The sequence below is a fragment of the Leucoraja erinacea genome, chromosome 27 (assembly GCF_028641065.1).
Source record: "Leucoraja erinacea ecotype New England chromosome 27, Leri_hhj_1, whole genome shotgun sequence".
Taxonomy (NCBI): domain Eukaryota; kingdom Metazoa; phylum Chordata; class Chondrichthyes; order Rajiformes; family Rajidae; genus Leucoraja; species Leucoraja erinaceus.
In genome coordinates this window covers 26,914,554-26,931,498 of record NC_073403.1, presented here as the reverse complement: position 1 = coordinate 26,931,498, position 16,945 = coordinate 26,914,554, and the positions used below count along the sequence as shown (strand labels likewise).

General features: G+C 44.1%; 1 protein-coding gene across 1 annotated transcript in view; it reads right to left on the bottom strand.

Annotated features, from left to right (window-relative positions):
• The window catches only part of eftud2 (elongation factor Tu GTP binding domain containing 2), a 60,826-nt gene that overhangs the window by 10,619 nt on the left and 33,262 nt on the right, over positions 1-16,945 (bottom strand). The window contains exons 20-23 of the mRNA XM_055657335.1: positions 16,663-16,745; positions 13,019-13,105; positions 7,114-7,240; positions 1,166-1,253 (exon numbers count right to left, since the gene is read on the bottom strand). Coding sequence (XP_055513310.1) covers positions 1,166-1,253; positions 7,114-7,240; positions 13,019-13,105; positions 16,663-16,745 — 385 coding nt within the window. The remainder of the gene's footprint in view (positions 1-1,165; positions 1,254-7,113; positions 7,241-13,018; positions 13,106-16,662; positions 16,746-16,945) is intronic.

Here is a 16,945-nt window from a genome sequence, read left to right as displayed (position 1 = left end):
TACCACGAAGGAGATTGCCAAATCACCTTTAAATCCATACTTATATAAATCTATCGTGACACTACAGTACTTAGGGAGAGGACGAGGCACATTATCTGATCAATATTATATTGTCAGAGCTGCAGAGCAACAATATGTCATAATGTTTTCTACATTACAATGGTAACTACACTCAAAAAGTACTTAATTGACTACAAGATCGTTTGCAATGGCCCGAGAGAGTCAGATGCGCTATATAAATGCAATTACTTTCTTTAATGCCAATCTGTGGAATTCCAGTGATTGATTAGCATAGAAAATGGGTACACATATTTTTTAATTGATTCAGGGTGGAAATTGTCTTGATCCTGTGATGGGATGAAGTTTCTTACCAATTCAGTCCTCTTGTAAGAGCATCAAATTATCCTGTGTTGTCACAAGGAACTGCAGATGCTGGTTTACAATAAAAGAGACAAAGTATCTCAACAGGCAAGGCAGCATTTCTGGAGAACACGGATAGGGTCTCGACCCGAAACATCACATATCCAAATTCTCCAGGCATGTTGCCTGATGTGCTGAGTTATAATACACTTTGTGTCTTTTTCTAAACATCATCATGTGCTTGCTTCACTCCTTGGATAAATTAGCCTGCAACACTGCCATGTTCAGAGCCTCGCTCACTCATACAATCAAATTAATTGTGAGATGGAAAATTCCCAAAGGACTGGTGTTCCAATATATTTTCCTCTCACTAAAGCAAACAAATTTCACTTTCATTAGGCGTAATACAGTCAAAGTTCACTTTCAAGTATCCATGTAACACAGACTATTGCTCCAACATTAAATATGAAGTACACTGCCCCAGATTTGTTGGAATTAAATTTTCTTCAAGTTTACTTTAGTTTTATTTTTGCAATGTATTGAGGAAAATATAGTAGAAAATCTATTTAATTGCAATCCATAATTTATTACAGATTCAGCCCCAACTTTGCATGGCATTGTCTTGCAAAAAAGTTATGAGTGCATGTGTCAAACATTTGGGGAATCAATGAATAAACTTTTTATAATAAGACAATAACAAAATATCTCCAATTTGCATGCTTCTACTTTAAACGTTGGGAGCAATTACGACCTATTACATAGAAAATAAACAAAATCATTAGATTTTACACTAGTTAATACATACGCTCATCACAAAGTGGTCCTTCTCGTGTTCCCCACTGGAATCCCTGGACAATGCTGTCTTTCACATAACCCAAAAGTGCTTTATCCACCTATAAGGTATAAATAATGAAGCTGTGATGTAGGTAATATGACAGATTCCAGCATGGGCTAGGTAATAGTTCACACTGCGGAAATATTACATGATTTTGTTCAAATTTATATTCTTTTGTGACTAAACAAATATAACAGGAAGAGTGGTACAGCTATGGAAAACAGGTAAAAAGAGTACTTAATATAAGAAAAAGGTTTAGAAAGTTGTCAGAAACAACAGCCTAGAAATAGTGTGTATTTAGAATTCAGCAAAGGATGACCAAGAAATGGATAAAGGGAAAACAGGATAGGAGAGTAAACTCATAAGTACCACTCTGGACATGGCGGGCAGGAACAGCCGGTCAAGGTGTGTTGTTGGAATGGATCCAAAATTGGTTTGGAAATAGGAGAGGGGTTAGTGGTGGATTGGTGTTTTCTGACTATATATCTATACAAGGGGTGTATCATAGGAATCAGTGTTGGGACCTTTGTTGTTTTTATATATATAATAAAAACTGCAGATGCTGGTTTAAATCGAAAGACATATACTATACGTATATTTAAATAATAACTGGGGGACACATTTCTCACACAGAGGATGGTGAATATTTGTAAAGAGTTGCCATAGAAGGTACTGGAGGCAGATACTATTACAATTTTTAAAAGGCATTTGCAAATTAGAGAGTTGGATGTTTGATATCACCTTTCAAGAAAGGGAAGGAAAGAAGGTAGGAGGACATCATTCAGATTTGCAAATAGATGAGGCGAAACCCTTTCTTCAGACTGATGGGCTAGGGTGGGCAGAGGGAAAAGGGGGGGGGGGCGGGAAGAATATTGAATGGAAGAAGAGCCAGAGGGCTGAGGGAGAGTTGAGAAGGGGAGGAGACAGTAAGGGCTACCTGAAATTGGAGAAGTCAATGTTCTTGCCGCTGGGGTACAAACTACCAAAGTGAAATATGAGGTGCTGCTCCTCCAATTTCCGATGATCTTCAATCTGGCCATGGAGGAGGCCCAGGACAGAAAAGTCGGATTGGGAATGGGAGGGGGAGTTGAAGTGCTCAGCCACTGGGAGATCAGGTTGGTTATTGCGGACCGAGCGGAGGTGTTCGGCGAAGCGATCGCCAAGCCTATGCCTGGTCTCACCGATGTAGAGCAGCTGACATCTAGAGCAGCAGATGCAATAGATGAGGTTGGAGGAGGTGCAGGTGAACCTCTGTCGCACCTGGAACGACTGATTGGGTTCTTGAATGGAGTCAAGGGAGGAGGTAATGCGACAAATGTAGCATCTCTTGTGGTTGCAAGGGAAAGTGCCCGGGGAGAGGGTGGTTCGGGTGGGAAGGGATGAATTGACCAGGGAGTTACGGAGGGAGCGGTCTCTGTGGAAAGCAGACAGGGGAGGAGATGGGAAGATGTGGCGAGTGGTGGACGGGGGTGGCGAAAATGTCACGTTGGGGGTGGCGAAAATGACGGAGGATTATTTGTTGTATGTGACAGCTGGTACGGTGGAAGGTGAGAACTAGGGGGACTCTGCCCTTGTTATGAGTGGGGGGGGATGGGGAGAGAGAGTAGTGTCACAGGGTATCGAAGAGACCCTGGTGAGAGCCTCATCTATGGTAGGAGGGGAACGCCCGCTCCCTGAAGAATGAGGACATCTCCGATGCCCTAGTTGGGAACACCTCATCCTGGGAGCAGATGCGGTGTAGACGGAGGAATTGGGAGTAGGGGATGGAGTCCTTTCAGGAAGCAGGGTGGGAAGAAGTGTAGTTCAGATAGCCATGGGAGTCAGTGGGTTTATGGTGGATGTCGGTCAGAGGTCTATCACCTGCGATGGAGATAGTGAGGTCAAGAAATGGTAGGGAAGTGTCGGAAATGGTCCAGATGTATTTGAGTGCCAGATGGAAGTTAGTGGTGAAATGGATGAAGTCAGTGAGTTGTGCGTGGGTGCAGGAGGTAGCACCAATGCAGTTGTCGATGTAGCGGAGGTAGAGGTCGGGGATGGGGCCCTGGCACGTCTCCAACAAGGATTGTTCGACGTACCCTACAAAGAGGCAAGCATAGCTAGGGCCCATGCGCGTGCCCAAAGCTACGACTTGTATTTGGAGTAAATGGGAGGAGTCAAACGAAATGTTATTAAGTTATTAAAATTTCTTAGGTAAGACTGTGGTAAGTGGGAATAAGTAGGGAAGCACACTTGGATCACAACCATTCATAACCCATGCCAATGATACGGCTGAAGGGACCAAACCTAACATTTCCAAGTTTCCTGATGACACAAAACCTAGTGGGAATGCAGGTCACAAAGAGGCTTCGCAGGATAAATACAGTTAGGTGATTGGGTAACAACGTGGCAGATGGAGTTAAAAGTGGTGGAAAGTGTGACTTTTCCAGATAATTCATACCATATGTCAGTACATACAGTATCCTCCATACGTTTGGGACAAAGACCTATCATTTATTTATTTGCCTCTGTTATCAAACAATTTGAGATTTGTAATAGTAAAAAAAATCATATGTGGTTAAAGTGCACATTGTCAGATTTTATGAAACGGTATTTTTATACATTTTGTTTTCACCATGGAGAAATTACAGCTGTGTTTATACATAGTCCCCCTATTTCAGGGCACCATAATGTTTGGGACACATGGCTGCACAGGCTTTTGTAATTGCTCAAGTGTGTTTAATTGCGTCCTTAATGCAGGTATAAGAGAGCTCTCAGCACCTAGTCTTTCCTCCAGTCTTTCCATCACATTTGGAAACTTGTATTGCTGTTTATCAACATGAGGACCAAAGTTGTGCTAATGAAAGTCAAAGAAGCCATTATCAGACTGAGAAACAAGAATAAAACTGTTAGAGACATCAGCCATACCTTAGGCTTACCAAAATCAACTGTTTGTAACATCATGAAGAAGAAAGAGCACTGGTGAGCTTACTAATCACAAAGGGACTGGCAGGCCAAGGAAGACCTCCACAGCTGATGACAGAAGAATTTTTTTCTATAGTAAAGACAAATTCCCAAACACCTGTCCGACAGGTCAGAAACACTCTTCAGGTGTGGATTTGTCAATGACCACCGTCCGCAGAAGACTTCATGAACAGAAATACAGAGGCTACATTGCAAGATGCAAACCACTGGTTAGCTGCAAAAATAGGATGGCCAGAACAGTTTGCCAAGAAGTACTTGAAAGAGCAACCACAGTTCTGGAAAAAGGTCTTGGTGGACAGATGAGATGAAGATTAACTTATATCAGAGTGATGGCAAGAGCAAAGTATGGATGAGAGAAGGAACTGCCCAAGATCCAATGCATACCACCTCATCTGTGAATGGGTGGTGGGGGTGTTATGGCCTGGGCATGTATGGCTGCTGAAGGTACAGGCCCACTCATCTTTATTGATGATACAACTGCTGATGGTAGTAGCATAATGAATTCTGAAGTGTATAGACACATCCTATCTGCTCAAGTTTAAACTAATGCCTCAAAACTCATTGGCCGGCGGTTCATTCTACAGCAAGACAATGATCCCACCCATACAGCTAAATCAACAAAGGAGGTTTTCAAAGCTCAAAAATGGTAAATTCTTGAGTGGCCACGTCAATCATCCGATCTGAACTCAATCGAGCAACTTTTATATGCTGAAGAGGAAGCTGAAGGGGACTAGCCCCCAAAACAAGCATAAGCTAAAGCTAATACTGGCCTGGCAGAGCATCACCAGAGAAGACACCCAGCAACTGGTGATGTCCATGAATCGTTGACTTTAAGCAGTCATTGCATGCAAAGGATGTGCAACTAAATACTAAACATGTCTACTTTCATTTACATGACATTGCTGTGTCCCAAACATTATGGTGCCCTGAAATGGGGGGGGGGGGGGGGGGGGGGGGGGGACGGGACTATGCATAAATACTGTTGTAATGTATAAAAATACCCTTTAAAAAATCTAACTGTGCAATTTAGCCACATGTGATTTTTTTTTTTCTATTATAAATCTCAAATTGTGGAGTACAGAGGCAAATAAATAAATGATGGGACTTTGTCCCAAATATTATGGAGGGCACTGTATATATGGCAAGGTAGTGCAAAAGAGAAACAAAGATAGAATGTGTGTATGCAGTGTTACAGCTACAGAGTAAATGGATGAGAAGATGGGTCTACAAGATATACTCGTCAGTGTTCACAATCTTGGGCAATGCAGTGGCCATACCAAGCTATGATGCTTAAGAAGGAACTGCAGATGGTGGAAAATCGAAGGTAGACAAAAATGCTGGAGAAACTCAGCGGGTGAAGCAGCATCTACGGAGCAAAGGAAATAGGAAAGGTTTCGGGTCGAAACACTTCGTCTATGATGCAACCGGATTGGATACTTTCTTTGGTGCATCTGCAAAAGTTGCTAAAACCCATCGGGACCTGCAGAATTTCAAGGAAGTAAACGGATTGACGTGCTTTACTAATTGCAGCATCAATGCGGTTGGACTAGGACAGATTTTTGGTGTTGTTGACATACTGTTGTTACACCTGAAACACTCGACTCTCTCCACCTCAGTGTCATTGATATAGGCAAGGGCAATACTTCACCCTGAAGTCGACGACCAGCTCCCTAATTTTCATTACAAAGGGGGAGAGGTTGTTGTTCTGACACTATGTCACTAAATTCACTATCTTCTTCCTGTTACTGTGTCGAATTCGTGTTTGAAATTCGGCTTAATACTGTGATATAATCTACAATCTTGTAGATGGGGCTGAAAGAGACTTTGGCCACACAGATCTGAGTGCATAGGGAGTATACTGAGTGGCTGAGTACGCAGCATCACAGGGTACTGGTGTTGAGGATTATCGTGGAGGAGCAGTTGATGTCTACCCTTATTGTGGCCTATATGTCAGGAGGTCGAGGATTCAGTTGCAGAATGAGATGCTGAGTTTGGTTCCAGGGTGATGAGTTTGGTTGGAATTATGGTGTTGAAGCTGGATTTCTAGTCAACAGAAATGCTGAGATTCTTTTAAATTATGAAAAATCGGTAAATGCTGATATTCAGAGATAGGTGACAAACAAATAGATATGACTGGTAAATGGGAAGGTAAATGATTTGCTCGTCTTTATTGTGGAGAAATTTGAGCAAACAATAAAGATATCTTAATACAGTTATGTAGAATCTTATTGAAAGCACTCCTGGAGTGGAGTACACAGGTTTGGACCACTTACCTAAAAGCAATGTATTTACTTTAGGGGGAAACACAGTGAACTTTCACCAAATTGTTTCCTGGAATGGTGTGAATGTTACATGAGAAATTGAGCAGCCCAAGCACATATTCTCTATAGCTGGAAAAGTTTGAGGTGACCTCATTAAAATATATTAAAAATATGACGGGACTCAACAACATAGATTTAGAAGAATATTTGCCCTGGCTATCAAATTTGGAATCGGAGCTCATGCACTGAACTGTTCTGTATTTATGCTTACAATATTTTGTTGTGCTGCAGCAAGCAAGAATTTAATCGTCCTATCTGGGACACCAGACAATAAATGACTTGACTTGACTTGACTTGGTCTCAAATTAAGGAGTCCTCACACAAGACTGAAAATAAATTTCTCCCGTTGGTGATTCTTTCACATTCTCTGTGCCGAATGGCTAGGGAGAATCAGACATTCAAAGCAGAATATTAAAGATTTCTGAAGATTAGAGAAATCAACAGTCTAGGGAGAGAGTATTGATCATACTACCTCAGACTTTGAGGTAGCATGATCAACTATGATCTTCTTGAATGGCAGAGTAGGGTGAGGGGACAGATGATGCGATTTCTTTCATGAAATTTCATTTACTACTATGAAAATACAATAAATAGATCAATCAGGGAAAAGGCCCTTTCTTTCATGGATGGACTTACTTCAGACGGTAGAGTATCATCAACCAAGATGTTGGGGCCTGTGGTATCGGGTCCAAAAGCCCAAATGGAACGGGCAGCCAACAAATCCCAATCATACTTCGTCTGGAAAAATTCACCCAGTTTCTTCCTAAAGTTTAGCATAGGAAGAGATTCATAATGAGATTGTTTTCAATCAATCAATCAACCTTTATTGTCATCTTGCAAGCAACAGTTGTACAGTACAAAATGAAAAGACGTTTCCCAGGGGATACCAGAGCATCACACATGAAATTTAAAACATTTCACACATAATAACACTAAAAAACAATCCAGTCCCTGATGGAACAGTATAAATAGTTAAAAGCAGGTAAAACAACAACGTTAAAATACAGTAAAACCAATCATAAAAATGTCCGGGGCGGCTGATTTGAGTGGCCAGTGCCAGTTATTAAAGTGGCCAGTGCCAGTTATTAAAGTGTCCGTGCCAAGCCGCAGAATCAGGTGTCTGTGAGTACAGAGTGACTGTTTAGTAGAGTCACAGCCTGTGGCAGGAAGCTGTTTAGCAGTCTTTGATGCTGCGATATCTCTTGCCTGATGGCAGGATATCCAGGTGTATGTGGAGGGGGTGCAGTTTGTCCTTAGCAATTCTTTGAGCTTTTTTCAGACAACGGCTCTGCAACAGTTCTTGTACCGAGGGTAGGGAGACGCCAATGATCCTCTCTGCTCCCCTCACTACCCTCTGCAGAGCCTTCCTGTCTTGATGGAGTACCACGTATTTATGCAGTACGTGAGTACAGACTCCACCGTACCCCTGTAGAAAGTCCTGAGGATGTTGGTGGGGAGTGAGGCCTGTTTTAGTTTCCTCAGGAAGTGCAGTCGCTGATGGGCCCGTTTGACGGTCCCAGTGGTGTTCCTGGACCAGGTGAGGCTGTCTGTAATTTGCACACCGAGGAACTTTATGCTCTCCACTCTCTCCACTGTGGTGCCACTGATGTTGAGGGGTGTATGCTTTGGCTGCGCCCTCCTGAAGTTGACAACCATCTCCTTTGTTTTGTCGACATTTAATTCTAGATTATTTTTGCCGCACCAGTCCACTAATTGTTTTACTTCCTCCCTGTACATTGATTCGTCATCTCCGCTGATGAGTCCCACCACTGTTGTGTCATCCGCGAATTTTATGATCTTATTGTCCCTGAATCTGGCAGCACAGTCATGTGTGAGCAATGTGAACAACAGCGGGCTGAGCACACAGCCTTGAGGGGAGCCGGTGCTCAGCGTGATCGAGCCTGAAGTGTTCTGCCAACACGGACTGACTGCGGTCTCTCTGTCAGAAAGTCCAAGATCCAGTGACACAGGGTGGTGTTGAGGCCCAGCAGGGTTAGTTTCTCCACAAGTCTCTGTGGGATGATGGTGTTTAACGCTGAGCTGAAGTCAATGTACAGGATTCTGGCGTATGTGTTTTTGTTTTCCAGATGCGTGAGTACTGTGTGCAGCGTGGTAGAGATGGCATCCTCTGTAGAACGGTTGGGGCGATAGGCAAACTGGAGGGGGTCTAACGATGAGGGGAGGCTGGCAGTAATGTGGGGTTTCACCAGGCGTTCAAAACACTTCATTATTATTGGGGTCAGGGCGACAGGGCGGTAGTCATTTAGGCAGGCAACAACTGGTTTCTTCGCTATGGGGATTATTGTGGATGTTTTGAGGCATGTGGGGACAATGGCTTGACTAAGGGAGATGTTAAAGATGTCTGTTAGCACATCTGCTAACTCCTCAGCACATTCTTTGAGCACACATTTTAAAGGCTTTTCACTGGATTAAAAGCAAAAATAAAACTGTAACGATTTGGTTTGTGAACAAATGAATCAGCGTCATTCTAATGATTCTTGGAAACAGCTCCAAAACACAAAGCAGATGAATAACATAAAACAGCAAATTCTAATGAAATTATCTGATTTGGAACCTTTTCTCACTCATCAAGTGATGTTCACCCAGAAAATCAATGATACAGATTCATTCATCTGATATTTATGCATTCTGAATTCTCACGCAACATGCAAAAATAAGTAGTTCTTTAATTAATCAATTTGATTTGCTAAGCAGAATAAATGTGAAAAGACAATTTAATTTTATGCTTATGCGGGTTTATGCAGTTATCAATTTTGTACTTTATGTAATGGTGAGTACAGTCAATTATTTGATTCATTTTTTGCCACATTTAGCATTAATACATCTTAGCTTTAAAATGTAGAATTGGGGTAAACATTGTTATTTGAAAAGATAAGGACGTATAGTTGGGTCATTTATTTGAAGTCTTATTCATAGAATATTAGTGTGCGCTGTATAATACTGATTTATTAAGCAATTCTCGTGCAACCTGAAAACCTCATTCCCTACAGAGGCCAGAGTATATTCTATTTTTAAGAATCAATGGAGATTACACAATTAGGTCAAAATTTAACCTGCAGTAAATCAACTTTTAAAGTATCTTTCAGCACCGCATCACATCTGGTGAGGTTTGATATATTAGTGTCATTCTCCCAATGTTAATTCTACTGTGGGACAGGCAGCATCTCAGGATAGAAGGAATGGGTGATGTTTAGGGTCAAAAATGAGGCCTTCTTGAGTCTGAAGAAGGGTCTCGACCCGAAACGTCACCCATTCCGTCTATCCAGGGATGCTGCCTGTCCCACTGTTACTTCAGCATTTTGTGTCTATCTTTGGTGTAAACCAACATCTACAGTTATTTCCGACACATTAATTCTCCTGTTTCAGTTTCAAAGTCATGAATCATTTTAATTTTTCCAGTTTACCCATTCAAGAGATGAGGCATTACAGACATGGCCTGATTCTCTTTCAGAGAAGTTGATGGTAAGCATTATCATGATTTTTGTTGTTTTTTTTTAACTTAATACGATAAAAAGAAAAATACTCAGTGTGCATCTCAATGGAGTCTCATGAATTTGAACCAGTAATTCACCCCCCCTCCAAAATAAACTTTATTCAAAATAAAAAATATGTACAAAACAAGAACTGTGCAAAACCACTTCTGATATTCTCAGGGGCTATACATACACTCATTAGCATTGTATTTCGTTACGTTCACAAAAACTATTATACCACTTGCCACTCACAAGGCTACTTGGAGTTTGTTTGAGTGGAGTCTCCATCAGATCCTGCCCCCATTATGTCGCGGCAGTATGACCCTAGACTGTGGTTCTCCACCACAGAGCCTTGGCTGCACCGAGCTTTAGTGCATCCCTTAGCACGTTCTCCTGCAGTCTGGAGGTGGCCAGTCAGCAACAGTCCCTGACGGACATTGCATTCTGCTGGGAGATCCAGCAAGGAGAACAGGGTTCAGGCAGACCAAAGATTCACCGAGTTGATGACCTTCCAGCAGCATTTGATTTCCGTCTCCGGATGTGTTCCTGGGAACAGCCCGTAAATCTGAGAGGTCTCTGTTACGAAGCTGTGGGGGATAAACCGTAACAAGGACCCTTGTATCGTTCTCCAGACTCTCTTGGCAAAACCACACTTTGCAAAGAGGGGGGTTACCGCCCCCTCTCCGTTGCAGCCATCCTGAGGGTATACAACCTGGACACTAGGAACTTGCAACTTGCAAGTCAGGACAGTGAGGGATTCCCATCCACCTTAAATCAAGAGTGGTAGATGTCACTCAAATAAGATGGCAATCCTTTATGGCATCAGTAGATAAGCCATAAATACAGAACACTCAACCTCTGGTCTGTTCTAGTAGTCAGTTGTGCAGTTGAACAAGTTACATTTTTGGCTCGGTGGCTTCCAGGATGTTGAGATTTACATTTACAATTACAATTACAATTATTTTATTGTCATTTGAGCCTCAGTGAGGCTCAAACGAAATTCTGTTTCCACAGCCATACAAACAAAGACAATTCCTAGACATCAACACAATTAAATTCACACAAACATCCATCACAGTGGACTCACTGTGATGGAAGGCAAAGTATTTTCTCTCCCCTGTTCTCTATGTCTCTCCCGATGTCCAAGCCCCAGGCGGGCGATGATAAGTCCCATGGCCATTTTAGGCCGCGCGGGGCGATGTACGGCCCTGCTCCCGGTCTAAAAGTCTCGAAGTTGGAGCCCCCGGCGGGCGCTGGAATATCCCACGGCCATGAAGCCGCACCGGGTGATGTACGACCTCGCTCCGGGTCGTTCCAACCCCGCGACACGGGCTGGAGAAGTCACGTTGCGGGAGCTCCGGGAAGCGGTCTCTTCCCCTTGGACCCGCGAGTTCCCGATGTCCCGGTCCACCGGACCTGCAGCTGCGTTGCTGGTGCCTCCGAGCCCCAGGAGTCGAGTCGCAGCAGCGAGTCACCACCGCTCCCCACGCTCCGAGGCCGGCCAGCCCCACAATGATGAGTAGTCCGCAGCTCCACAGCTCCGCAGTCTCCCGAGCCCCCGGGTCATTCAGGTTGGAGGCCGCTCCACGGTGCTAGGCCCCAACGACAACGGAGACCTGACAGGGAAAAGGTCGGGTCTCCCGGACAGGGAAGAGATTTAAACCCCCCCCCACATATACACATTAAAAAACACCAACACTACATTTAACTAGACAAAAAAAATTTAAAAAGACAGACAGGCTGTAGGGGCCGCTGCAACGGGTGAGTCGCGCCGCCAACTGGATGGTAAATTTGGGGATGGTAAGAAATTGAAAGTCAACAGGAGGTAGTCTGATACTATTATTTGGGATTTAAATTTGCCTCTCATCATTCCAAACCTATGTGTTGCTCAGCTCTCAGTATCTGCGGAGTTGCAAATAGAGCTGAATATCACATTCAACGACCTCCTCTTCTGAGTGGCGTGAGGGGCCGGCGGTGTGAAGGTCATCGATTAAGTTAGTGAAGATGGTTATGCTTTAAACATTGACTTGTATACTTTGCGCAGTGATGTCCAGGAAGAGGTAGGGGACAGGTGGATTTGTCAATTAGAACCTCAAATTTTTTATTTTTGCCCCGTTTGCTAACAATTTTAACTCCTCTTCCCATTCCCGCGCTGACTTTTCTGTCCTGGGCTTCCTCAATTGCCGGAGTGAGCTACACACAAACTGGAGGAGCACCACCTCATATTCTGCTTGGGTAGCTTACAACCCTTGATTAAGGTATGAACATCGAAACCTCCAATATTTTACTTTAGGTGATCCATCACTAACACCTTCGCTCCCACAACCCTTTTTTCTCTTTCAGAGCTGGTTCTGTTCTGAATCTTCATTTGGCACAGTGGAGTTGTCACCCATCACAAAGCAGAATGCCCTCAGCGTGAAGAGTGGACATGTGAAGAGTCCACAAGGACATATGGCCAATCCAACAAATTATATCGCGTACAAATAGACTGGTGACTCAAGGGAGATTAGATTGTTGTCTAGATTAGTTTCCTCAGTACTAATGCAGCATCCAGAGCATTTGTGAATGTGGTGGAGATGGAGAAATTGAAAGTAGGGGGAAACCATTTTGGCAGAAGGCAGTGGGTGGAGGTGTAGTCCAGATAACTGTGGGGGTCGGTGGGCATGTAGCAGTCGATAGTCCATCCCCTGTGATGGAGACAGAGAGATCAAGAAAAGGGAGCGAGGTGTCCGAGATGGTCCAAGGCTTGGATATCATTTTGAATCAGACAGGGACTGAAAATTAAAAAAATTATGAATTTATTCACCTTAGAGACAGCTAATGTATTTACATAATCTGCCAAGTACGAAAACATAGGGGAAAATCAATGTGGTTAGATATCGCAATGGTATAATCAGACCTCTTTCAAAATAAGTTAATTGACCTTTCTTGGCCTTGAATCAATTCACTGTCAAAAGTCTCAGTACACAATTAAGATGTGTGTAATCATTGATACTAATAATGAAATGACCCTCCCACTCGTAGGTGTAACATCTGACATGTCATACCTGTTCCATGTAATTTGGACCACTTCATTCTCGATGTCTTCTGCCAAACCTTTTTCCAAAGGTTCTGCAATCATTGTGATCTTATTCCTTTGAAAGAAAAAAAAAGAACAGCAGATTATTAAGATGAATGTAAACACATTTTCTGTAAATCTTAATCATTATCTACTTATTATTTTCCTGCTTTCTTTGAATCTGTTGCCACCTTCAGCCAGATCAATATTACAGATATCTCAATCCCAAATATCCATGCTGCCTGTCCCGCTGAGTTACTCCAGCATTTTGTGTCTATCTTCGGTGTAAACCAGCATCTGCAGTTCCTTCCTACACAATATGTTTCCAGATTGTTTGTTTAATTGAGCACAGGAACTGCTCAGAACCAGAGCATCTTTACCTTCCAGCAGCAACATGCTAAAATGGTGAGAATATACAAGTTGACTCAAAGCACAGTGCATCGCAAAATAATATTTCAGAAGGATAAACATATTTACAATATTTATAAAGAGTGAACAAACTCTCGAAGATTTTCTTAAACTAGATCTTTCTAAGATGAGAAGTATTACAATTATTTTAAAACTCCTTCAGTTTCTATTTCTGCACCAAACGCTAATTGGTAAATTTGGAAAATATCTGCATTTATTTGGAACACTGCTTGTTTTATTGAACTTCATCAAAGGAAGAAAAAATAGCACATTTGATGGTGAACAGCACAATGCATTTATGGAGTCAACGTGGAAACTGCTACTTTGGCCCAATTTCCCTATGCCGATCAAGATGCCCCATCTAACCCCATCTGCCTACATTTGACCCATTTCCTTCTAAACCTATTCTATTAATGTACCTGTCAAAATGTCTTTTAAACCTCAACTCCCTCCTTCAGCAGCACGTTCCATATATGCATTACCCTTTGTGTAAAAAAAAGTTGCCCCTCAGGTTCCTGTTAAATCTTTCTCCTCTCACCTTAAACCTATGTCCATCGGTTCTTGATTCCCCTACTTTTGGTAAAAGACTCTGTGCCCACTATGATCTTATATATCGCTCATTCTCCTGCGCTGTCCATATTACTAAAACTGTTCTTGACCGGTTTTGGCGATCTGTGCTGCGATTTCCGAGAGAACGCCGCCACCTACGGCCGTCATTTTTGGCCACCTCGCTCAGAGCCCCCCTTCGCCGCATGTGTGCCGAGGATTTTTCCCGTCGATGAAATATGACAGAGATATTAATGATTTTACAAAATTCCCCATTCTCTCTGCTGCCCCCGCTGGCGGCAGGGGGGAGGGACTATAAAACCAGGAAGTGGTGTGCCTCAATTAGTCTGCAAGCTGGAGGAAGGCAGAGGGTCACGTTTCTCTGAGCTGTGAATAACACTGAACACATGTCCACACAACTATGAGTAAGTACCCTTGATGTGGTTTGAAAATGAAAATATGGTAAAAAAAAAAAGCACTGCCTGCAAATGGTTGTTTAGGTTGAAATAAAAAGGCACTCTCTCTCCCCCCCCCTCTCCTCCCCCTCCCCCTCACCTCACCCCCCTCTCAGCACACCCCCTCACTCCCCCCTCTCTCTCTCTCCCCCCCCCCCCCCCCTCTCCCCTTCTCCCCCCCCCCCCATCCCTCCCCCCCTCCCCCCCACCCCCCCCCCCCCCCCCCCCCCCCCCCCCCCCCCCCCCCCCCCCCCCTCCCCCCCCCCCCTCCCTCTCTCTCTCTCCCTTCTTTTCTCTCCCCCTCCTCCCCTCCATCACGTCCCACCCCTAAACCCCCCTCCCCTCCACACCCCCCACCCCCTTCCCTCCACCCTCCCTACCCCCCACCTCCCCCCCTCCCCTCACCTCACCCCCCCTCTCAGCACACACCATCTCTCCCCCTCCCCCTCTCCCCCCATCTCTCCTCCTGCTCTCTCCTCCCCCCCCCTCCTCTTCCCCCCCCCCCCCCTCCTCCTCCCCCCCCCCTCCCTCCCCCCCCCTCTTTCCTCCCCTCCCTCCCTCCCCCCCATCCTCCCTCCCCCAAACCCCCCTCCCCTCCATACCCCTACCCTCACCTCACCCCCCTCTCAGCAGACCCTCTCTCCCCCCCCCTCTCCCCCCCCACCCTCCCTCCACCCACCCTCCCTCCCTCCCCTCCCTGCTCCCCTCCCTCTCCCCCTCTCTCAGCCCCCCCCCTCTCCCCCTCTCTCTCCTCCTCCCCCTACCTTTCCCCCCTCATCCACCCTCCCTCTTATCCTTCTCTCCACCCCCCCCCCCATCCCTCTTGCCCCTCTCTCTGTGTCTCTGTCTCTCTCTCGCTGCCCTCACTCTCTACCCCCGCCCCGCTCCCCCCCTCTCTAGATGTGACTGCAAGTTGGGGGCTATGCGTCAATAGATAGGGTGGTTATGGGGTAAAAGAAGCAAATTAATAATATTAATATAATATCAAGGGGGGTGAATTAGCGTGAGTGCGGGGGATAGTTAGTGTGTGACGCTGCATGCCGCCTCCCCCCCCCCACATCCGCACGTTGGGGGAACAGACCCAACGGGTCTGCACTTGGTCTAGTAAGAAATAAAATCTTAGCCTACTCGACCTCTACCTGTAGCTCAGGCCCTTGAGTTCTGGAAACATCCTCGTATATCTTCCCTGTACCCTTTCCAGCTTAACAACACCAACTATCTACTAAATATAAGACTGAAAACAGAGGACATGACTGCAAAAACATTGCTGTGATCTGAAATATAGTCTGTGTTGTTATCTGTAATCAGGTACTCTGGATTGCCCTTCAATTGCTTATTTACAGGCAACAGAAGTCAGGGAAAATGCAGGTAGCACTACAATTGTTTCCATATACGTAATTTGTGACCACAGTCTATACTTCTAATCTATTCTTTGATAAAGGATTACTGAGTTGTTCTACCACCAATGCCTGATGGTTGATTTGTGCTCCATTTCTGCCACCTAATGAAAGTTTGCCTGACCTATGGCATGAAAACAGGCCCTTTGGCCCATTGAGTTCACACTGACCATCGATCACTCATTCACGTTAGTTTAATGTTATCCACTAGGTGCAATTTTATAGAGCCACTTTATCTACAAACCCATACATCTTTGGGATGTGGGAGGAAACCGAAACACCCAGAAGAAACCCAAACGGTGAGATGGAGAATATGCACTCTCCGCACAGACAGCACCCGAGGTCAGGATCGAACCTGGGTTCGATCTAATTATTACTCAAGTCTTTTGCATTTATAAATGAGTTTCCTTGAAGCAATGGCAAAACCTTTCTGCAGAAATGTAGGCTCAAAGATGATTACAGATGTCAGCACATGAAGCAAATCATAAATTGAGGTGTAGATTTGAAAATGCCCCCAAAAAGCTTTGTTGTCCATGCTTGACAAAGCAAAATAAACACTAAGGAAAAGAGATAAATATGAGTTTCTGAGGAACATTCAGGAGGCACTCGAGATTTATCAATTCATCACCCAAAAGTAAAAGGAAAAGTATGTTGAAAATTGATCACTCAAAGCAGCTTTCATAATCCATTTTTATAAGAACTAACATTGTAATGACTAAAACAGAAGCTGTTTGTGGGGTAAAACATTCTGCTTTAAAGTTATAAAAATTACAGTAACCCAGTACTGCGATTCCACAAGGTGGTTCCAACCAATACAAGAAACTCACTTTTTGTTGGGTGTCTCTGCAAAGCATTTCAGAGATGACGTTTCCACAACAGTTTCACAGAATGTTACAACAGGATCGGCCACCTGGAAGGAAAAAAAGCAATCAGTTGACAGGACCAAATAATTTTATATAAAGCACATATAATTGGCATCAAATACTGGTAAACATACGTTATCGGTGAAGGGTTAAAGAAGGAACTGCAGATGCTGGAAAATCGAAGGTAGACAAAAGTGCTGGAGAAACTCAGCGGGTGAGGCAGCATGTATGGAGCGAAGGAAATAGG